Source organism: Pollachius pollachius (genome assembly GCF_949987615.1).
Source record: "Pollachius pollachius genome assembly, chromosome: 12".
Lineage (NCBI taxonomy): Eukaryota > Metazoa > Chordata > Actinopteri > Gadiformes > Gadidae > Pollachius > Pollachius pollachius.
The window spans coordinates 10,720,843-10,747,545 of NC_136945.1; the positions used below are offsets into that span (position 1 = coordinate 10,720,843).

At 41.2% G+C, this 26,703-nt stretch overlaps 2 protein-coding genes across 5 annotated transcripts; one reads left to right on the plus strand and one right to left on the minus strand.

Moving 5' to 3' along the window:
• Positions 1 to 2,269: 2,269 nt before the first annotated feature.
• Positions 2,270 to 25,876, minus strand: rtf2 (replication termination factor 2). The gene is made up of 9 exons (XM_079747271.1): positions 25,730 to 25,876; positions 25,281 to 25,375; positions 25,040 to 25,133; positions 24,805 to 24,944; positions 19,829 to 19,907; positions 6,928 to 7,041; positions 6,541 to 6,595; positions 5,596 to 5,661; positions 2,270 to 3,261 (listed from the first exon to the last, which is right to left on the minus strand). The coding sequence occupies exons 1-9, from the start codon at positions 25,796 to 25,798 to the stop codon at positions 3,029 to 3,031; spliced, it is 945 nt and encodes a 314-aa protein (XP_079603397.1). The 5' UTR covers positions 25,799 to 25,876; the 3' UTR covers positions 2,270 to 3,028.
• Positions 8,284 to 16,616, plus strand: gcnt7 (glucosaminyl (N-acetyl) transferase family member 7). 4 transcript variants are annotated; one of them, XM_079747254.1, is made up of 6 exons: positions 8,284 to 8,519; positions 8,626 to 8,777; positions 10,872 to 11,095; positions 12,937 to 13,678; positions 13,825 to 13,920; positions 14,300 to 16,616. In XM_079747254.1, exons 2-6 carry the CDS (start codon positions 8,738 to 8,740, stop codon positions 14,539 to 14,541), a joined length of 1,344 nt encoding a protein of 447 aa, XP_079603380.1. In that variant the 5' UTR covers positions 8,284 to 8,519; positions 8,626 to 8,737; the 3' UTR covers positions 14,542 to 16,616. The 4 variants fall into 4 exon arrangements, with proteins under 4 accessions (XP_079603380.1, XP_079603381.1, XP_079603379.1 ...); XM_079747255.1 differs by having other exon boundaries at positions 8,631 to 8,777; XM_079747253.1 differs by having other exon boundaries at positions 8,284 to 8,777.
• Positions 25,877 to 26,703: the final 827 nt, after the last annotated feature.

The following is a 26,703-nucleotide window of genomic DNA, read 5'->3' on the forward strand; positions in this document are numbered from 1 at the left end:
GGCGGAGATCAGTTCGATTAGGTTGAACTAATATATGGTTTTCTTGGAAGAGATATTTAGGTTACAGTAAGACGTGAGCATTTAGCAAGCCGAAACATTCTTCGTAATAAGGGAAGAAGCAGCACAAGGTGCAGTAATCCCACCCTAAGAGCTGCAGGGCCCCGGGCGGACCAGGAGAATCTACTTTCAGAAGTCACCCGAGATAGGACTTAAATGACTGTTGTTATCTGATCTCCCAAATAGGCCTACTTAAGCTCAAACTAATGAACACATCAAAGTTTCTTGGCTATTCGTCTGAAAATCTTGCCTCACTTTTATACATTTGTGAAAATGTAACGTGGCCTCAATTCGACCATCTTTCCCGAATTCCCAATTCCGTGCACAGACCACATGCACACAGGTTACAAGAGAGAGGAGATTACATCGTTTCAGCCTAATATATAGGCTGACATTTCAGATAGGTCTACATTAGAGGAATAACATGCTTTTATTTAGACAATCACTTGGATGTTTAAGATCAAGGCCTCAAACCATGATGAGAATAGGGTCATCCAATGGCCTTTTCCGATTTGTTGAACAAGGGTTTTAATTGTTTTACATTTCAACGTGTAATGATTGTATTTTTATGAGGGTGAATATGCTAAATTGTATATATTACCATCCGAATTCTCCATCACTTGCCACTAGGATCCCATAATTCCCCCCATACAAAATATAAATAAATAAATCCCTGAGCTAACTTCGATAACTAAAGAGCTTTGATGACCAGCTGACATAAACCGCATCATAGGCCTGTGTATGATTATTTTAAATAGGCCTCTTCACCTCACCTCGAATAAGCATTTACAGAATAGCACCCAATGTGGCCTAGTCATATTTTTCGTTGAATAACCCGATGGTTTCGTTTCCATAATAAATAAAAAAAAACGGTATATGAATTCAAGTCATTCGGAAGTTGTTAGGCCTAATGAAGCGGAATAATTCGATGCGAGTTATGCCAAAACCACCTTTGGCCGTGAGAATAATCTACTGCTGAAGACAGGTTTGATCTGAAGCGCTCATAAGGCTCTGTGGTGTTCCCGTCCTGTGCTCCAGTAAAGAGGTGATCACTCATGAAACGACTTTTAAAAAGACAGTGGTTTTCCCGCAAATGGAATATGCCTATAACGTTATGGGCCTATACTGGCGACATGGGCCTATAACGACATGCCCCCCCCCCCTCACGTGCTCTATGCTAATGAGCATAGCTGCGCCAGAGCGTTGATGAATCCTTAAAGGACCTCGCTCGGCCAATAAGGAGACTCACTCATATAACTTACTTTTTCGCTGAAAGCCTATACGTCTTGAAAATGCACGTTGTGTCTAGTGGCCTAGTTCTACTGCTTCTTGCATTACGTTTGAGAAAGCCATGCACGTTTTTTTGGAATATATAGAATAATACATATCTTGCACAAATGTAGCATATCAACACACAGAATGATAAAAGGTAAAAATTAACTGGATGGAAAAAAACAGATGATAATTTATCTTAAGCCATGTTGATTGGATTATTTATGGTGTAACTTTCATTTAATGTGTAACAGACAGCTGTGCTCTGCAGCGAGATCCTCTCTGCTGCCACCTTCTGGCTGAATAAATAAATGATAACCTTTATTATATCGGCATATCCACGCTATTGGTGTATTTATATAGCCTAAATATGTCAACAAAAAAACGAAAGTAAACTATATGACCTTACGACATAAACAAAAAACATAGTCTCACACATCTATCCAGTCATGTTTGTGTATATCCACATTTGATAAGAATATCTAGGTAATTCACTTATTCACACTTAGCTGCCATCCCCTCCTAAACAAAGGGCGCCCACAGTCATTGTTAGAGCGGTGGGAGGACTTCATTAATAGTTCTGTGGCTTTCAGCCAGAAGTGCCCGTTTCTTTCCCTTGGAGCCAGATGTGGAGAGTGGGTGGATCATGTCCTGTTACACATCTAAACCTAGAGACTGCCAAATAAATACTCTTAATCAAAACCCGGAACACCAGCGCCAGGGGGGGCTTGGCATATAGGCTTGCAAGCTTGGTTTTCTTATTTGTTGGCACAATTCTCCCAAGGCAGGCTATTTTTTAAACTTGGGTACATCTTTCTAAGTAACTAATGGTTTACAATGGTTCCTACAACAGCAATTGTTACCGCTATGGATTGCGTATTTTCCCTGTGACAGAGCAGATGAATGAAACAGTCATGAATTAAGGATAAAGAAACTCCAATAATATTTTCCTATTTATTTTGTGACTTGGTACATCTGAAATATAGAGATTAAAAAAAAGAGAAATCCCACACGTATACGCATACATAGAACCAACATGGCATCACAAAAGATGTTATGACAATTTTAAAGATTCAAAGTAAACCTCAAATCAAACTCTGCAATTCCTCAATAAAATATGACATTTGGATATGAAATAAAAAAAAATTGACGTGCCATGGTAAGTGACCAGTCTTATTTGTTTTTGTATTAATGGAATAATTTGAAAGCAGTCAAACCAATTAAAAAATAAAAAATAAAGATGAAAAGGAGACTTTAGGGGGAGCCGACGACCCTCCTCCAATAGGAGTCAGTAATGGACCAGGTCACAGCAGAGTACTGTGTGTATGTAATCGCTTGTGTATTTAAATATATACATGAACACCAACATCCACATCACTCTCAAGCCTCAACTCTCCATGGGCCTTTGCCTTTACAACATGAAATATCCCAGGGATTCAACCATGGACGGTAATAAGACCGCTGAGGGACTGATTAACAAAGTGGGCATACATTGTAAACAAAGAGCAACGCGTCTACAAGGAATACTTGGATCATGTCCCTACATGGCCTCAAGGGTAAGAAGACACCTCTGTAAGAGAGAGAGTGTGTGTGTGTGTGTTGGGAATAAAAACAAAACAATCCCACAAAAAGCCAAGAGAAACCCTCTCTATTTGTTTTGCGCTGTTTTTGTTCCTCTTCCCTCCAGGTGTGGAGACCCCTAGAAGTGATAGGGCGTGTGGGTGACCCAGTTGGAGGTCTGGTCCTTGGTTCGCTTGGCGGAGGTGTGAGTGGTGAAGAGAGACTTAAAGACCTCAGACTTCTCGCCCATCTCCTGGAAGGACCTCTTGGAGATGGAGGCCGCGGCGGCTTTGGCCCCCTTGGCGATGGAGGAGCCGCTGGATGCAGAGGGCCCCGCCACCTCTGGGGCCGGAACAGGGGCCGGAACAGGGGCTGTGAATAAGGCCATTGGTTAGGTCTCCTTCTACCTTGCCTTCAAGGTTCGACTAACGAGTGGAACAAAGCAGTTTTGTGTATTTTGATCCGTTGTTTGTGTGTGTGAAACTGAATGCTATAAAATGCACATGGCTCAATGAAACACATCTGGGAACGTTTTGGTGTTTGGTATTAGTAATCAACAGTATCTAGCTAAACAACCTATTATCATGGTATTTAATCAGATGGTTAGTATTTCTATCAACCCCATGACTGGACAGAGTGCATACGGTTTGGTTTAACCATGTTTTTTTTTTTAGCTCAAATCAACAAGTGTCTTTTTTAAATCACCCTGGGCCCCAGTCAGCCTAATTATTGAGCATAGAAATAACAGAACCTAAATAACTGAGGTCAAGAAACAGTGAGCCCCTTTGTGGACTCAAATAACCCCAAAGCGTTCATCTTAAGGAAACAGAAATAGTCGTCATATAAACAGCCAGGTCAAGGTTTTTTCAATATACAGATTTTGCTCCTTTGAGTGTTGACTTGAACTACACTAGCTGCGTTTCCATCCCCCTGCTTTTATGCGATTTTTGAGGTATAGAATCAGCAAACGGTGATGGAAACACCAACATTTGCATCAGAATTCGCAAAAAAGTTTTTTGGGGCGGGGGGAGGGGGGGTTAGGACGTGGACTGCTGAAGGGGGGGGGGGCAGATTAGACGCGGAGTCCTGACAGGAGGGGGGCAGAGCGAATTAAAATCGCCGGCAGATTGGCCTGGGGGTCGAACACCTTAATATATATAAACTATAACCACATTTCACATTAATCGCAATTATTACACGGGTCTTCCAATGCCATGGAACGTTCCGTTCACTTGCATGTGCCCTTCATAACTTCCGGCAGTGAGTTATATTTGAAAATTCACCGTTGCTAAATATAATCATGAGTATAATTGACCACTGTCAAGGAAAACAAGGATTTTTTGCCTCTAATGACGCCTTTGGTATCACTCCGCAAGAACCGGTAACTTGTCAACCCCAGCGTCTTCGGTTGCTAAGCGACGTCAACGTCTTTGGTGGAATATTTCTCTGCTGATCCACACTACGAATGCTGGTAACAAATAAATTGTAAAAAAAAGACACACCATGTGAAGTTATTTTTTCGTTTTTGGCAAGTAGCCGTGTAATAAGCGGGATAATGTATAGAACATCGCCGGTCATTATCGAAAATAAGCTTATTTACCCGATAATGACCGGCGTTCTATACATTATCCCTTACATATCCCGCTGCTTCGGGTTTGCCTTTGTAGGCACGTTAAGAGGAGGAGCGGGCGAATCCGCTGTCAGTGTGTGTGCATGTATGATACGCGGGTTGATCCAATAAGTGGTAGTGTACCCGCGCACCATTGGCATGTATGCGCGCTTGTCTCTGTGTGCGTTTGTGAATGAGAATGACAGGGAGAAAGAGTGCTATGCGGAGATGAATGAACGGAACGATATTTATATTTAAAAATCGCTTAAAAAAAAAGAAATGCAGAATCGATTTGTGGCGCTCGGTGTTGATTCTGTGGCGCTGCGCCACACATTGGTCTATGTATGGGAAACACTGCATGGTCTGGGGAAATATTCGATTCTGATTGGCTGCAGGGTGTCAATTAATCCCAGATATATGGACACTAAGTAGTTCCAGTCAACTTGTCTGTTCAGCCTTCAAAACGAGAGCTGGTAAATTGTGTAAAATGAATTAAACTGTAATCAGACAATGTGTTTAAATGCTATAGAACCTAGAGTATCTGTGGTATAAAGGCTGGGACGAATTTCGAACAATAGATATGCGTGGACCGATGAAGAGGTAAAACCTTTATCGAAGAAAAAAACATTATAGCTACTTTAGATTGAAAACAATGCAATTCCACTATATATCAGGACCTGAGAGAGAGCATGGTATCAAAAGGATACGACAAGCCCTGGAATGTGTGTGGTTTTCCGCTCCAACCACTTGATGGAAACGCACCTAATTTAAATTTCTTTTTTGTGAACTTTCTAAAGATTCGCTTCACCTTTAGATGGAAACGTGACTACTGTTCACTTAAGTGTTCACTTAACAGGCCACAGAAACATGTCGATCGATGGTATTGGCAAACCGATCCCTGTAACAGGGGGTATATACGTACATATAGCAAACAACTGAATACTTCAAACTTGAAAATCAAAACCAGTTCATGTCGTGGCATATCTGGGGTTAACTACGGATACTATTATGTTTTTAGTTCCTGTAAACAGCTAAAGAGGCTATTGGAAAGCATCTAGTGTTTCTCAAGCTCTGTATTCATTGTGTTATAATCATACCTGTGCTTTCACTGCCCTCTTGTGTTGAGCAAGTTCCCTGAGAGTCCGGTTCGGAAGTTGTTTTCTCTGGAACAAGAAAGACGAGTCAGATACTGATGAATGGACCTTGGAGATCTCCTCATGGGATTCAACTTCAAGATGCCAAACAAAGACAATATGACAATCAACGCTGTCCTTTGCAATCCATGTACACCAATTAGTAATGATTACATGAGGCCATCAGTAAGATTTTTCCTAACATTAGGCTCTCTTTTTGTTTGCTCATAAAGCGTTTTTAGTGATTCAATTTGACTAATCAAGTCTTTGTATTCTTTCTCAGGTAAGCATGTCAATCAAATAAAAAATGACTTTTCCTTGGCAGAATATACTTTATATTTGGATATCCCCAATAACCAAGATACATGGAATTCCTTGTATAATATACACACACATTTATCTACACATATTATATACAAAAAATAAACACAAACACATAAACTGATTGGTAAAAACTTGTGAAAACACAGGATTTTAATCCTGTTTTCTCTAAATGTCTTAATTAATGTGTTATTAGAAATATTTGAAGCCGGGTATCTTCTAACACGGATCAACAGAAATATTAGGAAATGCAAATTTGTCCAAAGTTTTGGACTCGTCACTGGCCAGGTAAACTTCCCTGCATCAGTTCACCTGTCCTGTCATATGGATTGCCTTTCTCGAATGCCGCAGTCAAGAGTTATTTGTTTTTCACTTTGTAGCCCCTGGTTGCGTGGTCGCGTGGGATCACTGTATTTAGTTCCGTCGTTGTGTAGGAGTGTTCTAATGAGCACTGGTGTAAATTAAAGAGTTTCAACATCCACGTACACCGTTGCGTTATACTACAGGTGCTATTGAAGGTAACACTTACTCACCCCGTTGATTTTTCGAAAGATGTGCGTGTTTAAGTGGCATTTGACAATTGCTTACCTTTTAACTCAGATACTCTGACAACAGTCTCAGCAACTTTGCTCTTCTTGGATTTCTATAGGGGGGGTAACACAAACACAATCTAAACAAACAAATTACACAAACAGGACAAAAACCTATGCAAACAGGACAAACGAACTTGACAGGTCACTGATAAGCCAATGGTGACCCATAACTTGTAGTTAAGATTTGAATAACATTCAAACATATGAAAGCAAATGCAAATCGCTGAAGAACTAAAAGGACAAACACATTATATCGGGCAAAGATGAGCATAGGTGTCTGCTGGACACAAATATAATACTTTTTGGTGTGTTTGCTGTAGCAAATGCTACAGTTTAAAGTAGTAAAATAAGTAGTAAAATACCAAGCCTGAAACCTCCTCACCTTAGTTTTTTTTGCTTGAGCCCTCTTCGCCTCCATCCTCTGCTTGAGCTTCTCTACATCCTCCTTAGTGCCGTTGAGCACCACTATATCTTCAGCTTTGAATTGCTCTCCACACTGGAATGGGGAGAAAGTCACATAGTGAGCCAAAGGATATGCACAGTTCCCGTCGATCCAATCCCATAAAGCTTAATGACTTCCTGGGCTACATTTTCAGAGAACATTTAAGAAGGGGAAAAGTGAGGAAGTATAATCATTAAACAGGTTGCTTAAAATCATCATACTTTTCAGTGTAAAATGTGTCAACAATATCAAAGTCATAAGACCATTAACAAAAATGGTTATGCAAGCGTTTTACATCACTCTGCGCATATCTCATCCAGCTAATTCCCAAAATATAGCCATGCATCCTCTTTGAATTCAAAAACATAGTGTCATTGTTAAACAGCATTTGTTTTGGATACGTATTCCATTTCAAATTTCTATGTCGGGGTAAGTGAAATGCGGAGATGAAAACACAGAAACTCCTGTTCCTATGTAAAACAAGACCGGATTTGAAATACCACTGGCTGAGAACCACATTTCAACAGCCATATCTAAATTGCACACTTTTTAAACCGCTTGTTGGTGTGGGAAGACAAGGACTTCCCCATTTTCATAACAAGTTAACATTATTTTCCTAGTCCAAAAAATGTGTTTCAATGCCACAAAATGTGTGCAAATTTGCCTCTTCAACCATTCTGTCCAATCGGTCATTGTTTTATTATATTGCTAATCATTCCTAAAGGGGAACCAAAGACCACACTCGCACACGCACACGCACACACACACACACACACACACACACACACACACACACGTCAAAAGTCCCGGGTGACCAGCAGGGGATCTATTGTGCGTGCCTAGTGGGTGTGAACCGTGGCCATGTGCTCTGTTAACACAAGAGGGCTAATCTCAGTAGCTGACCAGGCAGGCAGCAGACAAACCCAGCACACCCTGCTCTCAAAGCTGCTCTCTGTGCCCTGTTCTGACGACAGCACAGGCCGGGCTCCCGGCAAGCCAGAGAGCCCGAGTTTAGCACTGAAACGAGGTCCCTTGAGACCTACCAGTGGGAGAGAGAGAGAGATAAGGACACACAAAGCGTTGACACTATTCTTAGCACCTCTAACTCTCTGCCAACCCTCAGGAGAGAAGAGGACAGTGACGTAGGGCGGGGAATAAGGGAGAGGGTCATGGGCTGAGCGGGGTAAAACAAATTGGGAAGAAAAGACAAGAGGTAAGGAAGATAAAGATGACGGATTAAAAGAAAGAAGAGTGAACATGGAAATTGTACAGAAATAACTGGCACAGTGAGCGAGAAAGAGAGCGAGCAAGGGGGGGGGGGAGAGACTGATTGATATAGTGAGAGGGAAAGAGAGAGAGCGAGAGAAAGAGTGCATCTGTATACGAGTGCTGGTAACCATGCTGGGAGAGTCTATGTCTCAAGAGGATGCCGGCAGAACGGCTCGATCAACGAAGCAACAAAAGGAACAAAACACATCAACAAACATTTGTTCTCTCTCTCTCCGTCCGTCTCTCCACCTCTGACGCAGACGGTAAGCAAAGCTCTACACTCTGCCAAAACCAAACAAACCTGGCTTGTGACTTGGTACCGTCACGTTTGACCGGAGGGTAGCTTTTGCTCCCCATCTCTGCACTTAGTGAAGGATGCCACCCATCCGACGCTAATTCATCGCCGGCTTTCTGGAAGGACCCTTTCTAGAAACGGACACCGTATCCACAAGGGCACGAGAGAGGCTAATGTTTAACCTCCATGTCCAGTTTGAGGACCAGAAGCTCCGCTGCACGGCAAGGTAACTGGCCTATAGATCTATGATTCAGAAAACGTTACTCACTTACTAGTAAAAATGTATCATTGACCAGTGAAAGTCAATATATGGTTTGGTGACTTCTGTGTGTTGCAACATTTTTTTTTTTTACGAACAAAAACAAAATGCAGCTTGGAAGCATATTTAATCTTGAAAATATATTCTGAATCTACATAAACCATCCCTTCATTTGGTCCTCTTGGTGGAGTGGGGGTACACTATGTTTTACTCTGCTTGTCTACGCAAGTGGATGTCTGGATAAAAAAGTCAACAAAGGATTGTCTGGCGCTCACGATCTCGTGACAAATGCTCCCCCAACCACAAGGAGGGCATCCCAACCTAGTATGAATCTTGGGCCTGACAACAGGGCGACCCCTGAGTAGAGAGGCTGGCTCAGAGTAGTGGTGTCATGGTAACCGCTGTAACAAGTGTTTTCACCTCCCCCCGAGCTATCATTTTGCAATTATCCTTATTTAGGTATTCACTGTTTACTGTGGATACCTTTTGTTATTCTAGAGATTGGCATTCATATTCCATATAATTTATTGAAACGGCCCATATCTCAACCTCTGAGATGTCAAACGCTTTCATAACTTCCAGTTGCATTTAAATGCTCGGCATGTCCTCCCCGATGGATGGACATTTCAGAAACTTGAGTGCATGACTCATTTTGCATGCTGAACATTTTAGCCATAGGGACCCATAATGTCGGTCACTTACCAATTTGAAAAAACAAAAAATGTTCAGGTAAGCGCTAATGCTCCTTCTCCATCGCAAGTCAGGAACATAGAGGACCCCTCCATTAACATGTGTACAAAGTTAGTTTGTTTCTGTGTGTGTGACAAAAAATATTTCAGCCATGTGATAGCGCAAAGGTGTTTTCTCGGTATCCCAGGCGTAGCAATGAAACAGGATTTGTTCGCTGCTTGTGGTATGAATCACAGACCTTATTTGCTGATTTGCAGAACTGACACAGCGAGCATATTGGCCTTAGCACCCCGTTATCGCCCTACATAGTGTTACCTGCCAACCACCTAGAGCCTGCGTGCGCGCGTGTGTGTGTGTGTGTGTGTGTGTGTGTGTGTGTGTGTGTGTGTGTGTGTGTGTGTGTGTGTGTGTGTGTGTGTGTGTGTGTGTGTGTGTGTGTGTGTGTGTGTGTGTGTGTGTGTGTGTGTGTAACAAAGACGTAGCATAAGTTGTTGCTGAAGTCAAGACGACATTTAACCCGGTCCTCTGACAACTGCCATCCAGTTTGTGGATTGGCAAGACCAACAGACTTAAGACCAACTGGTTCTGATCATAATAATATGTATTCAACAGTCTAGGGTTCTCACAGGTTCTCCATGCTTGCGCTCCCACTATTTAGTTTTGGCAACAGAAATAAGGTTGCGTCAAGCAATTGTTATTAACTGTTTCAATAAATAATAATAATGAAAGTATATAGGCACTATTTCTATGTTTAAACTAAGGCAAAAGGTACCAAAATTCAAGCCTTGCAATTTAATAATGATGAAAGCACATAATTTTTTCGGACTTACTATGGAAGTGTGTGTGTCTACGGAAAATGTTAGGCTACACTGAAGCTCTTAACAGAATCTGACTAGGACCAATGAATGGATCTGAAAGCCACTGTAGTCCATACAGCAATCGTACGTGATGTTGTAGTTTTGCTTCTTTTTTTTTGATAATACATGTGATTTGAAGAATTGAAACGCTTCAGAAAGACTGGAGATCACAGTACGCCTATTTTTACAGTTTCAGTTACAGGAATGTGCTTTTTAACGGGCAGAGATTTTAATCAATGTATCAAATGTGCGAATAAAGATTGTGCTCAATCAGTTAACAGAAACTGGACTTTGAGTTTTTGACCAACAGATTAAGCAAACACACTTTATACCATCAAAATTTAGTCCATTTTTGTTTTAGAGAATTAGAATTAGAGAGTTACAAGCCATTACAGAAATGATTCTGAAAGCTGCTTTCCACCATTAGCGTTAATAGCCTTAATCTGACTTCACTTAACATTCGTTTGGGAGTCACAGAGATTTCCGTACATTAACAAAGATGTTTGTATTGCAGGGTGTTGGACTATTATGATCCCTCTTGGAGGGGCCAAGGGCAGCTTCCTAGTTTGCCTGGGGATCAGCACTTTGATCTGCTCCCTGATCTACTTGAGGGCCTGGACACAGACAGAGCTGCAGCCCCAGGTCGGGGCTAACGGTTGCAGATCCTTCTCTGATAGATGTGAAGCCTTCCTGCCCAGAGTTGAGGAAGGACTCATATGGCGGAACCGTGACTGCCGGGTATGATCTTTTTTTAGTCTTAATGGTTTTTGTGGAGCTCCAAATAAAGTAATGTTCAGCAATGCATCGTCAGCATCTCCCAAAAAAGCACTGGTCGATTTTTCTATGGTCGATCAATGTATTGTCCATCTTGCAAACACTTCTCGGCAATATACTTTTACTATTGTCCAAATAAGTATTACAATAAATCCATGAAACATAGTGACTAAGTACAACACAACCTCTCTTCATCTCACTCTTAAAAGGTTGTATTAGCGATTCAAGGCCGAAACATAAATGATCACATTCATCTGATCTTTCCTTACGATCCGCTAACTGCCCGCCTCATAAACAGTCCGTGAAAAAAAACCCGTAACCCTATGCCCCGAGATCGTACACAAAAAAAAAAAGTTTTAGTTCCCCTGCCTCCCTTAAGCTTAGCAGCCCCCTTTACCACCACCAAAACACAAGCTGCCAGGTCTCTGTAAAATTAAAATACTTAAAGGGGACATATTATAAAAACAACACTTTTCATGGAATTTGGGGTGTTGCTTTGGGTCTCTGGTGCTCCCACATGCATACAAACTTTGAAAAAAGTCTGTACATGATTTTTTTGAGTGAGATATGCATTTCTGAAAGTACCCCACCTAGAGTTACCAAACAAGCGAGTCAGTTTCGGCGCCCCCTCCTACGTAGGAAGGGGTCACAGTTTAATATTACCTCCCACTTCCCTACTCCCCTCCAATCAGAGCATAGCTACAATTTTGTGGACCAGTGGACGAGCAGCTCCGGCGAGGGGAACTCGGCGGCAGCTCAGCTCCGGGAGTACAATCCCTTCCTCTGCCGGCGGCACCGAGCTCCCCCCGCCGGAGGAGGTGACATGGAGGAGAAAGGTATGTACTCCCGGAGCTGAGCTGCCGGACTTTTCAGCTCCCGGAGTACACCGCCGGAGCTGCCGGACTGCCGCCTTTGCTGTGGTTCAGTCAGCTCAATGGTCAATGGGCAGCAGCTCATTTGCATTAAAGCTACAGACACCAGAAACAGTGCATTCTGAAGGGACTGAAACAGAGGGGAATAGCGGTAGGCAAGATTTTTTTTTTCCTAAAAGCCATTTCCAGCAAACAGCCTCAAAAACATGTTTTTTGGAATTCAAATACTATGTTTACTTGTTGGGAAACACCACAATATGTCTCCTTTAAGATTTCACATTGACAAGCAGCTGAACTCAAAGTCAAATCCATATATAAGCGTGCCCTTCCAAATCCGAACCATTGAATTTCATTATTACAAATGTTATTTCATGCATTATGATGCGGTAGGTGCTTCTAGTAAAAGGTATATTCTGCTGATTCTATTATGATGACGTTTCCAGATTGCGCCAAGCCAAAGGACCAAAAGGACCACAATGGAAACAATTGACCACAATGGAAACAAGCGTTTGGGCTTTATTGTGTTTTCTAATCCTTTTGAACACAACTGTTAATTCAAAAAAGTTTTCAATCAATCAATCTATATTTGATAAGGATATAAGGAATAAATCATTTGAATGAACGGTGTACAATACAGCACTAATGGTAAGCTTTACATTAGTGTTGATTTTAGGTAATCATTTAGGTAATTGATTTACTCGGGTAATCATTGTGTTGAGCATGTTATTTTGGCATTTTGCATTGATTAAATGAAAAATACTGAACCCCACACCCTGTATAGATTAGCATACTGTTTACATACTATACGTTTAACTACTTATCAAATAAAAGCCTAGTCTGGAAGCACAATAAGCCGATCGATCATTATTGCTGAAATATTGTCCCTTTGAAAAAAAAAAAAAAGTAGTAACAATTCTTTTATTTTATCTTTAGGTGGACAGTTACATTCATAAGAACCATCTTACTTGTTCGCAATTGATTGCGGATCTACACTTCATCACAAAACCGTTGAGCCAGGAAGAGCTAGACTACCCATTAGCCTTCATTCTGACTGTCCACAAGGAACTACAGTTGCTTCTCCGTTTGTTGCGAGCCATCTACGCCCCACAAAATGTCTATTGCATTCACATCGATGCTAAGGCCCCACAAGACTATCAACAGGTGGTTCGAAGGCTGGTTGCCTGCCTCCCAAACGTCTTCCTCTCCAGCCAAAGTGAGACGGTGACTTACGCAGGGATCTCCCGGTTACAAGCGGACATACACTGCATGAGGGACCTAGAGCATTCCAAGGTGGGTTGGAAGAAGCTCATCAACCTGTGCGGACAGGACTTCCCGGTGCAGAGCAACCTGGAGCTGGTGCGCTACATGCAGAGCAAAATGTGGAAGGACCGGAATATGACCCCTGGGATCAAGCAGCCTGCGAGCATGAGGCACCGGACACATCTCCAGCACAAGGAAATCACGGGGTCCCATGTGGGCCTCAAAGGGTGGGGCAAGAAGAAGGGTCATCCCCCCCAAAATATGCAACTATACTTTGGAACAGCCTACTATGCTCTCACTAGAGGGTTTGTGAACTTTGTCTTGAAAAGCAGAGTGGCCCAAGACCTGTTGGAATGGTCCAAAGACACCTACAGTCCAGATGAGCATTACTGGGTAACATTGAACCATCTAAAAGGTATGTGTCATATTGTACATCGAAGATAGTACACATTCCAATAGTCATTTACATTTTACAAAGCGTGGGAACATGTGGCATTTCCTTTTTTATAACTGGAGGAATGTATTGTAAAAGTATTAATTCAGGTGTGCTGTTGTGTTTAGAAGCTCCTGGCAACCACATCGATGGAGGATGGGAAGGCGATATACGAGCAATCAAGTGGCAAGACCAAGAGGGAACAGTACATAGTGGCTGCAAAGGTACAATGGATTTGAGCATAGTGCTATTGGTTCAACTACAATGCATCCAGTAGTACCAAGATATGTGTTACGCCAGAGACAACTAATCCCCTGGTGACCGTTTGATTTCATCATCTAGGTGACAGAACATATTATGTTCCCTATTCTCTTGGCTGTGTTATGTGTTATGTATGAGACCTGACCTTCCATATGATATTTACTCAACAGGGGATTAAGAATAAGTTATTAAAGGTAGTCACCCAAAATAAGCGGAAACCCCTTTGTATCTAAGACCCAAGCCACAAAGTATCAAATAAATAAAGAGTACCAATGTGTTTTTTGTTTTGTTATTCTTAACATTATGGTTGAAAGTTTTACATATGCTTCTATCATCTCACAGGACGTTATGTTAGAAACATCTGCATTTATGGAATAGAAGATCTTCCATGGATCATCAAAAGGAACAGCATGTTTGCCAACAAGTTTGAGACCAGTACATTTCCCGAGTCCCTGGACTGTCTGGAGCAGTGGCACAGAAGAAAGGTGCTGAGGCAGGCAATAGTACCCATAGATCCGGATTGGCTATTGGCCGTACCGTATCCAATACCCACTTTAAAGACCAACGGCAGTGGTGGACAATGAAATAGATTGAATCGAAGTTTCAGCGAACCTGAAGATGTACGTGGATTAATAGTTTAACAACGGAAATATTATTGTACACATTTCACAAATGAAGATGGTTCATAATGGCACTCTGAAAGGGTGGTTTCATTTAACTGAGTTGTTTTAGCAAAAAACGCTCAACCACCTAAGCACCACATTTTCTACTAACCAAGTAGAGCGTGCTTTGGGCTTTTCGGAGGTGCAGGAACTTTGCATGAGTTGCCAGCAACCATGAATAAAAACAAATATTTGCAGGGTCAACCTAAGCCCTATCTTGAAAGAAAATGGGATAGAAAAGAGATAGAAATTGTGTTGAAAATGCTTAGTAAATAAACTTGTATTTCTGTTTATCTTTTACCATTTCAAAAGGTTTGAGGACAATTATTTATTAAGAAATCTGTCCCCTTGTAACTTCAGAAGTAAGAGTGTCCTCCAAAATGTATGATGGCTCAATCAACTAAAACCTACCAGTAGGTAAAGTCCACCAGGTTGGTGAAGCTGGGTAGACACTCCCACTTGTGATGCAAAAACTCATAGGATTTGTAAATGTCTTGTACAGGCATATCCGGAATGTGTCCTTTTGGCAACTGAAAACATATTAGAAGAGATTTGACTACTAAGAAGTGGGCCCTGACAATGGCGAGTCAAAGCTATTCTTACATTCCATAGAGGATTTGTTTTGCCAAATCAAGCCCAAACACTGCCATGTAGATACTGTCGATCAAATTAAATGTCAAATTGTTTTGTGTATTCATTTGTATAATTTTTTATTAAAGACAATATTTTAATTAAATATTTTTAGGTGTTGTTTTAACTTGAACGTTTTCAAACATCCTCAACCGTCAACGTCCAGTCAATTGTGTTGTCATTGTCCCTAATGCATGGGAATTCAGATATTTATTACAGTTTCAAATAAAGATTTACTATACGCCATCAATGCCAGCATCAACCAAACATTTTATTTTGTATATTCATACCAAATACTGTATTTCCTTTTGATATTAATTTTTATAAATAGCAATCATGGCTTTGATTACAATACATCTTCCTTGTTCATCAATCATATTAATTGTATACAGATTTCAATAAATAAAATTGCGCCATGATAAAGATATGAATTACAATCCAACCTTAGTAGGCTGTTGACAAATCCAAAAACCTCTCTTTCTAGTAACAGGCTGTTCTGTTTTTGGAGAGCTCAGTTTGTAGACCTTTTTGAAGAGAGCCTAGATAAGGTATGTAAGGTCACGTTTGTTTTGTTCTGCTCATGTTTTTTCTTCTGTGTTTGTCTAGAGATAATTTAGAAGTGTATGTTGGTTCAAGCCTAGGCTGAGGGTTTTGTTTAAAAAGTCAGGGGATCTTATTGGTTATTATTTTGGCCTTGGTTACCCCGAAGCTATTCCTGAATTAATGTATTTGTTCCTGTATTCTATACAGTCAATGTATAATAAACCCTTTGCTTTTTGAAGCAAACGGTGCCTGGTTGAAAAGTGTCATTTCAATCCATTTCTGCTTTGTTACCTTCCTACCATGTCTGATATCCATTTAGGGCCGTAACATATTTGGGGCTTGTCCAGGAATAATTTGACTATGAGTTTCGTCTTAGTTAAGTCCCAATGCTAAAGGGGTAGTGTATGCCTTGGATTGCACCATTTAATTTGTTTTTTTTTGCGAGTCCAACTTTAGAATTGTTGGATGGCTGGATTTGTATCTAATCGCAGCCCATTACAACATTTCTAAATCTTAACTTAGGAGTGATCTGAGTGTGATGGATGGTTTGGTGGCTCAGGGTTTGCTTGCAATTCCTGAGCAGGTAGAAGCTGTTCAGGAGAGTAAGGTGTAGCCCTGGCTCTGAGCAATTCTGGGATACCTGGGGCGGAAGATGGGTCGTTGATTCTAGCTGAGTAAGCTAATTTGACGTCACCAATGTCTGTTTTTCCTCTGAATCCCCTCGACGGAGTTCTAGAATTGATGCCATGCATAAGGTGCACTTTTTGTTTGAACTTAAAAGAAAGATAAGTAAAAGATTAATATTTCAGTTCAGTTCAGGACAATTTTAGGGAGCCATTTATTTTTTTCAATTGTGTTATGTTGCAAATCTGATAAGCTGTTGTGTTTATTAAACATATGCTTAAAGGCATTTAAATGAAGTTAAGTGTTGGAGTTTGTATTATTCAAAATGTAATATCGCCTCCAAATATCGGTTATCGGCCCCCTTGACTACTAATAATCGGTATCGTATCGGCCCTGAAAAAAACATATCGGTCTATCTCTAATTTGAAGTTTGAAGTTCATGTGGTCATGCATCTGTCTCATCGGAGACTACAAACGCGCTGTCAAAATAATTAACTCGTCAGATTCAAATGCGCTCATGGCTCTTAAAGGGGATGGGAGCTGGCACTCTCATTGGTTTATTGCACGTTACGCCCAAACCACACCTATGGGTAATTAGGCTACTTCAGACCAACCCTTTTTAGATTTGCGCCGGGCGCAAGAGTCATTTATGCAACGGTAAAATAGCGACATCGCCATAAAACCGCCCACAAAGCTACTTGTGCTTGGCGCATCTCACTTGCGTTTTAGACCGTTAAAATAGGGCCCTTAATCTGTAGTCAATGGCTGCAAGGAACACACACACACACACACTTTGTGGCCACTAAAATTACCCTTTAAAAATGTAAAATGTTCTTTGTTAAAATTTTGTTAAAAAATATTTGAATACAATGGAAGATTTCACAACCATTCCAACTTAACACATTATTATCACTATCATTATGGTTGAACTATACCCAACAGGGGGAAAAATAACATGAAATGTGAACTATTTTTAATACCAGATATTAAGATTTACCAAGATTTGCCGTTTCCACATCAGCAAGAAGAAAAACATCTGCATGTTTTCACCTTAACAAAAGGAAACGAATATTGTTCTGCCGTGCACCAACAATAATACTGTAAAATGCAGATGCATACATCACTTGCACCCACAGATGTAAATACACTGCAGAGTGCAGGTTTAACTGGTTTGCCTGTGTTAACCTTGGATTATGCAAATTTCAGGAGAGAAGTAAAGGCCATTTCATGGTCCCACGTTCCCGCAACGCAATGACCATGCAGACACTTCAACGCAGTCGTGAACGTATATGGTTCTGCGTCGTGTTTTAGTTAGCGGACTAATCACAGCCCTTGCTGCTGCGTCGCCTCAACGGAAGGTTATGATTTTTGGGAGGCGCACGTCCGACCCTTGCGGTGTACGCAAGGAGGGACCGCAAGGACGTAAGGGGTCCGTAACCCCCTTGCGTTGCTTGAACTCTGAACTATAAAGAGCCCTTAAGATCCAGGCTTTTGGGGTCCTGGATGAAATGTGTGAAGGGCAAGTCACACCTCAGATATTTTCTTATCCGAGAGTCAGAGCATTTACTGGCAGTGCCACACTTACCGGAAAATCCCTGGCAAAGAGAAACACTTAACCTGTAGTCAATGCCTGCAGGGAGCGTGCAAGGAACACACACACACACACACACACACACACACACAGCTGTTTCTCATCAGCTGCATGAACTGGTAAAAATAGTCTCTGTGTGAAAGAATAAGAGAGCATGGTATCGGCACTTGGGTGATAGCCTGAAATGTCCATGCACAGAGTGGTTTATGTTGGCTTGGGATATCCACAGTGCAACGTAATATGCCACCACTTCCATGTATGTATGTTTGGTTTTTCGGCACAATGATATTTGCCTGTGTACCAAGAGGTTGCTTAGTTAATGGGAATGAGTCATATTATGTTAATTTAATGTCAATGTATAGGATCCATTGGATTGTAATCCCTGTACTCTAATTTAGGAGATAGTCGTCTTCCTGTCAGCTCTTAAATGAAACCCATAGTATCTTCAGACCAAATGTAGAGCAAGCTATCTGGTTCCCATGGTGCCGATGTTCTGTTTTGTTTGGTTGTGTTTTTGTTTTACCCAACAATTCATGAGGGATTTAGCGGTCTACTACTCTTCAATTTTCCCACAGTAAAATAAACGCGACCAGACATTCTGTCCCCTAAAAAGCTCAGGGAACAAGGTTCTATAGCTATTTTTGGACATGTCATGCACTGCACTAAACCATTATCTGATCATGCCGGTACAAAAGTTATTCATTACTGGCTCAAGATCTTTGTTTAATTTAATTAAAGAATGTCATTAAAGTTGTATGAAAACCTAAAATGAGTGGGTTCATACTGTGTTTAAACTGTTGTATGCTGTAGATGGGTATTAAAGGAGTAGTAAAAGCAAACTGTATTGGCATTGGACGTCAATCTATTATCAATTAGGGGCCCATTGATTCATCAGTTATAATTACTCAGCATTGCATTATAAATGCACATGTGTAGGTCGATAGATTTTACGGTGTGATACAAGTGGGTAGGCAGGGTAAATATTGGGCTTATACATTTGGCCAGACTCCACATTTTAGCCACAAACTGACCATGCAAGGACAATCACATCTCATCAGTAGACAAAGACCATCAATTACTTAGAGAACCCAAGACCTGTACAAGCTAGGATGTTATTTGTCTGCGATGCACAAACATGATAAAGGCTGGACCTCCATTGTACACTGTGTCCTATCCACAGGGTGACCATTCCGTTTCTTTATGACGGATAAATAGAATTATAAGAACTAAATGAGGAAATGGAAATATTACTGAATTATAACTTAATAAAGGCTCGTAATCATCATCAGCATGAAGGGGTTACCGCAGATGGCACCTGACAGTCCCTGTACAATAGCGACATGTCTGTATATTTTCCACCAGGGAGAGATGAAATAATACAGTGAAAAAATGTTTTGCAAAAGTTTATAACAATGGTTAAAAAGGTGCTGTAGGTAAGAGTCAAGAGCAATAATTGAAGTGTTCAGTTCACAACCCTGCCCGTCAATCATGTGAACGCAACATTTCTTAATGAGGTAGAAACATAGGTAATGAGGGAGCACATTTGGCAGGAGGAAGCAGAGAGGGAGGAGACATTTATTTGGATTGTTAATTTTCCAAGTCTTTGTCCACATTTCTGCTCCCCCTCTTTACGACCTTCAAATAGTACCTACAGCACCTTTATAGTTAAGGCCTTCAGAAGACGCTTTAATCCAAAGTGACTACATGTCTGCCCATACATGTAAAGCATGTTGAAAAGAAAAAGAAATACAATAGGTCTTTTATTGCTTTGCAATTGATGACAAAAAACATAATTATTGGTTATAGAAAGCTTTTTCTTACCTTGTGGCAGATCTCTGACTTTACCTCCCTCAGGGCCCGGTCTGAAAACACACAGCCACATTTCTGGAGGTAGCAGAACCTAGAGGTAAAAGTTATAACTTGATTAATAATAATAATTAGAAAATGCATTTCCTGCAGCAAATGCGATGAGTGCTGAATTAGGCCCAAAAAATTTTTTAACAAAAGTTTAAAAGTCTAAATGAGGTAAACAATGTAAACATGCACACCATTTAAGAAAATGTAAATGGTTGAAAACAAATAAAGTGACAGCTGAATGAAAAGCACAAAGCATTGCTAAAAATGCAGAAATGTAAAAAGAATTGAACTGAAGAATCTGAAAAGGTCAAATGTATTGCACTGCTGGTGTGTGTGTGTGTGTGTGTGTGTGTGTGTGTGTGTGTGTGTGTGTGTGTGTGTGTGTGTGTGTGTGTGTGTGTGTGTGTGTCTTTAAGAGAATAGCAAGCCGGTGCATGATTAAAAGTAGCCCAATAGAGCGGGAAAAACAGCCCAATCTGGCAACACTGCCTGAACGTCCTCCAAAAGTTGCCCAATTTGGTGGGAAAAACTGCCCAATCTGGCAACACTGCTGAACATCCTCACGCTCCAGTGTCAACGTAAATCAATGAGTCCAACTGAAAACGAAGCCGGTATGAAACTAAAACTGTGATTCTGAAGAAAGTTTAAATGATATTGAAATTCCGTTTAGATATTATTGAAGATACAAGTGTGTAGATTTGTTAAATGGTTTGAACGAAGATAAACGGTTGAAAATTAATTAGCTACGTCTTAAACAGTTGAAGTACCATTGACTCCCATGTTAAAAAAAAGATAGTATTTTAAGAGTAGAATATCTAAACAAGTATAAATGGTGAATGGTGTCTCTAGGTGAAAAATTTAGGAAGGAGATAGGTCCCAAAGTTTGTAGAGAATAATAAAGAGGAAAGAAAGAAAGAAGAAAACTTATGAAGAACAATAGTTAAGCGCTGCATGCAGCACTCACCTAATAATAATAATGGATACCATTGAAACAGGGCTTTTCTAGGTTTCCAAAGCGCTTTACATTAAGTGAGTGAGTGAGTGAGTCTTTGTGTCTGTGGGGGGGAGGGGGTATGAGGTACACCTCATCCAATGCCAGTGTGTAGCACCCACTTGGTTGATGCAGAGATGCCAGTATGCGGCAGAATGCTCACTGCACACTGGCAGTCACACTGGAGAGGGGCGGAATGATGAAACTATCCAATTAGGGACTGGGGGATGATGAGGGAGCCATGTTGGTAGAAGAGCCAGGTGAGAAATTACAAGGTATGAGCGGCTTTGTCTTTGTTATAAATTGATAAGCATTAATGTTTAATGTCAATACTTATTTGGGAACTGAAGGAGCATGTCTATGTTAAATTTTGTCAGAATATCACAGTAATAAATACAGATGAAAGGGGTTGTCCTGATTGATTGATTGATTTTATTTGACCATTTTGATATGAAATATTAACAGCACTGTGTCATACATTAAAATAGTCAGGGATGACTATTCATACTTTGCAGTCACGTGACTACCATGACTACCTGGAGGGCAACAAACTTGCAATTGCAGCCTTGCAGATTTCCAATAAGCCTACTACAACCAATCAACTATTTAGACCATAAATGTTCAAATTAGATATCAAGAAAAGATAAACATACTCGGAACTTATGATCCATACACAGCACCCGCTGATGTGTTCATTGCTTTGAAGTTGCCAACATCTCGACCAGTTTGGAGTTTGGAGATATTTAAATTTATCTTATAGAGAATTACCTTATACCGCACAAAAAATGAAAGCCTACAAAAGTATGGATAGCAAACTTTTTTTCAAGAGTGGATGGATGGGTTAACAACGTTGTCGTATGGGAGGTGAAAAACAGGAATATCTTCATAATCAAAGCAAAGGTGAGTGACTATCTAGCTATCCGCAAAACGATCAACAAATAAGGTTTTTAATGAATCAAATAACTTTTAAGTAGCTCTTTTATTGACCAAGTAATGCGGTAGCGTCCACACAAGTTACATTTTCTCAAGCATTTCTGAAGTTCCAGCGCAGCGATCTTTTTGCTGCACTCTGAAGTAAAACTGCTTAGGATCGTTTAGTGACGTCTCCGCCAGTGTTGCCAGATTGGGCCAGATTTCCTGCCCGTTCTGGCAACACTGGCAATCCCCATGACGGCAGAGGGAGGGTTATTTTCATTTTGAAATAATCGTAATTATAATGTGTAATTAAACAATATATATTACTTATGGCAAATTCTAATCTTATAGACAATAATACAGTTTTTCTCCTTTTCGGATGGGGTAAAAACATAACCCCGGCTTCACTCCTCGGCGGTTAGTACGTCCAATCGCACAGCAACTATCTGGCATATCGTTTTCACCTCAAAATACCAACTTTCGTTTCGTATGGTAAAACTGGCGACATCCTGGCAGATCCTTGATTAGGTTACTAAGTTGCTAGAGAACGTTGTTCTTGCCCGTCAGCCAGTCGTCGTGGCGTCACGTGCAAAGTATGAATAAGCTAGTTCACTAATACAGGCGACTAACGGAAATGATCAAGCAGAAAAAAAAAATACCACAGAAGAAGAACCATCAAACTGCAAACTCATTTCCGGTAGGTGCGCAAAGGCTGTTTTGACAGTGTACTGTAGAAATGAGAGCACTGCGCCTATAAGTAAGTGTACTGTAGGGAGAGTGAAGTGCACTCAATGTAAGTGCACTTATGTAAGTGCGCGATTTCAGACACAGCATTAGTTTTGTAGTTGGCCATTCAAATATTATTCAAATATTCCGGTAGCACTTTGACTAAAATCCAGTGTAAGGATATGTAATCCACGAAGCCCCCAGCCAGTTAATGGTTTTAATACTATATTAATTAAGCAGTTCTTTGTTCAAATGAGTCCAAAGCACATCAAAAAGATCTACCTACTGATAATGACGTGTTGGTTATTCAGTAAATATGAATAGAACGGATAGCCATGTTTTTCCTTTTTTAGCTATCCATCCCCCAGATAGCAGTGTAGCACCTGTGTGATTATATCACCGGGTCAATTGCACCTTTTTTCATCTGTCATATTTATTCAAAACCTTACACAATGCTCAAACCAGCTTCTGCTTTGTGATTATTGAAAGTAGGCCTACTCTCAAAATATGGAAATGTGTGGTTAGGAACGTTTCGGCTGCATTGAGGCACGATGTTGGGCGTGACCTGATGAGTGGATCCGAAAGCCACTGACGTGATATTGTTGTTTTGCTATTCTGCATTATTAAAATAACACATTTGCTTTTTGAATCCAATTGAACCACTTTAGAAATAAAAATGGGAAAAAACTATCAGCTGATTAATGGTCCCATGGCATGCTACTTTATGGATGATTTTATATAGGTGCTAGTGGGCCCCTAATACACTACTTGAAGGTGTTGGCCTTGGTGCAGAATTACAGCCACTACGAGCCAGTCCCCCTATGAGCTTTCCACAAACGTGCCGTTTTTTAGAGGCGGGTCAAGGTGGAGGGTGGGGGTGTGACCCTGAGCAGCTTGGGGCCACGGTATCATGCGCTCGTGTTTACAGTGGATGCATCGCAATGGCGAGGCGCACACAGCTTTTGGCCGTGTTCTGTAAATATCTAGAACACTCCGGGTGCTCCGGTGGGAGTCCTGGAGCTCTATATCGAAATAATATCATATTACACATAGATATCTATATCATATAATATATATTATCACAGCCAAAGCCAAAGTTCCTTTCCCCCCCAATTCCTTCTCAACCATGGCTGCGAAAACCCTCGACTTCCACATCAATCGAGCTGAATAGACTGAACCATGACATGGAGGAGAAAGGGATTGTTGCCCGCGATTGTCTCCCGGCGGAGCCCTGCTACCCGCTGCCGAGGCACCAACGCCCCGCGGCGGTGGGGCCTAGCGGCGGTGGTGCCTAGCGGCGGTGGTGCCTCAGCAGCGGGGCTCCAACAGTGGTGCCTCGCGGCAGTGGTGCCTCGGCAGCGGGCAGTGGGGCTCCGGTGGGAGACAATCGCGGGCAACAATCCCTTTCTCCTCCATGTTGTGGTTCATGTACTTCAGGGAGTCAAAGCCAAAGTTCCTTTGGCCAAATTCCTTCTCAACCATGGCTGAGATAACCCTCCACTTCCACATTAATCTGAAGTAGACTGAACCGCGACATGGAGGAGAAAGGGATTGTTGCCCACGATTGTTGACCGCGATTGTCTCCCATCGCAGCCCGAGGCACCACCCACCCACGGCGGTGGTGCCTCGCGGCGGTGGTGCCTTGCGGCGGTGGTGCCTCGCGGCGGTGGTGCCTCGCGGCGGTGGGGCTCTGGCGGGAGACAATCGCGACGTGTTACACGCCCTAACAACAGCAGAATGGTTATCTAACTAACAAAGAAGTGTACAACCCTTGCCTTACATTGTGTGTATTCACACACACACACACACATATACTCACACGGTTGTAGCTCATTGTCTCATTGGCGGGCCAAATTCTCTGGGCGGGCTAGGCAGAGAAAGGGGAGGTGCCTTTGCCCCTTATGACGACATATGGGGCCAAATTCGAAATCGAAGCGTTCATTTTTCAAAGGCGGAGCAGGACACCTAGTGCTCGTTTTACACCCAACGCCATTTCTAGGTACTGGGGGACCATAGGCAGGCTAGCGGATACACTAATGTTAGAAAACCTCATAAAATGATTTTCATGCCAGCGGACCTTTAAAACTTGATTGAGCAGAAGTCGTCTCCGCCTGCTTTCTGTGAATGTACATTGTTTCTTTATGTTTTTCTTGACCTAATATAAGGATATTCGTTTGGAGACGTAACAGATATATTCAAAGCTTGAAATGATGTATTTGGGCCAGCTCTACTAGATGGAACATATATAATTGAGAATATATTCCACAAGCATTCAAATGTATGTATTTTTTCCTCAATCTTCACTGACCTGTGTTTGCCACTCATCTCCAGGCCCACCACGGGACAAATGAACATGGCACAGTGCATGTCCTCGTAACGGTCTCCTTTAGAGATTCTACCTTCGCCTTCCCATTCCGGGTTATCGGTGAAATTCAGCTCCTGGATATCCTGAGAAACACAAGGGGTATAGTGTACATATAAGGAAACCTCTAGGATTTGGTAAATGGTATATATTTTTTAACAAGCTATGCTTTAAACATTACCTTCAACCCGCGGATGTGAGAAACAACATCTGCGTGTGGTCTCTCAGCGGTTTTATCAAGAAGATACTCAATGACAGCATCTTTGTTGTAGAGTCTACAGGAAAGTCAATTATTATGTTTAAAAATGATATGTTACTTATTGGGCATGCCCAATAAGATTCATTTTGATTCATTATTGATTCATTTTGTTATGATGTTGATTCATTCTTATCAGGAAAGGAAAAACCTAGAGTGGTGTTACCTTCCCAGTTCACACGTGATGATGGGCCGTTTGAGTTTCTCCTGGGTCAGGGCGCAATATTTCCATTTGGCAAATAGTTCTGCATTCTTGTCCACCTGGCCAGGCAAGGTACAGTGGAGTATTAACTTTCAGCGTATGTTACCAGGAAGCTAAATGTAAGGGTTAACAGTTTGGCAAAAAAAAATACAACTAGCATAACGTTAGTTGTATTGTTATTATATTTTATAGCAATGCTAGCCTTAGTGGTAATGTTATAGCCTAAGTGGTAATGCCATGATTGGTAACATCGCATGCAAACCTTAATATGCAAAAATGTTAGCAAAATGAATATACAGAACCCAAATTAACTTAGTTAAAGTAACGTTAGTTTGTCATGACCTAGCTTAGCATTAGCTAGCATCACTCCACAATCTACGTAACCTCATAACAATAACAACAATAACGAGCACCTTTTCCACTTTCTTCGGGCCTTTCACCAATTCGTGTCTTTTAGGGATAGTGCCACCATCACATCCCATTTTGAAAAGGTTATTGTTGACCGGTTAGGGTTAGTTTGTTGATAAAGAGAAGAACTCCGGAGGAAGTTCAAGCAGGAAGTCCAGAGTTAGTAAACAAACAAGAAATGCGTACAGCTCGGAAATAGGTTAAATTATTTCTGTATCGCCCCCTGGTGGCTGCATGTGTCTTTTATTTCCTACCTCCTTTCCTATGGTGTCATTTCAGGATGTTGCCACTGTGCGGAGGCATCCCCATAAGACAAGAAGGACAGCTCATCAATATAATTTTATCACTCTTAGGTTGCTTTAACAAATACAGAAACTAAGAACATGAACAATGACATGCTGTTTGACATTGTAATATCTATTTAGTTGTGTATTTAATTAAATGTAATTTGTGGGAAATGTCCAACAAATGTCCCTTATAAAATATTTTTCCAACATATTTGTATGAATTTTTTAAGTTTATTGCATTTCAATATATATTAAAACTATAAAACATACACATACAAGCTCATACATTCTCAAACCTTTCAAACAGCTAAGTGACATTACAAAGTTCATGGCTTTCCTAGCCTATGTCGGAGTGGTCCGAAGATGAACGTTTCCTTGGAAGATAGCAGCAATGCCTTCTAATGAGATCAGTTTCCTGTGCCTCACGGTCTGCAGATTAGTTTACCATCGACGTCCCTGTCAAAGAGCGACCATTAGTTTGGGGGATGGCACCTCAATGGAGACCTCTGTTGCGGCCTGACTAACACTCTACACGGAAATCATGTTGAAACTGAATGTCTATTAACCCCATTCAGGATAAAAAAAAATATATGAATTTCCATTGTTTCCTCTGGTCACAACACATTGCTGTTATATGCAACAATTTTGATGGACGACTTTAGCCATGAAAACAATGCTCCTTTGTGTTGCCA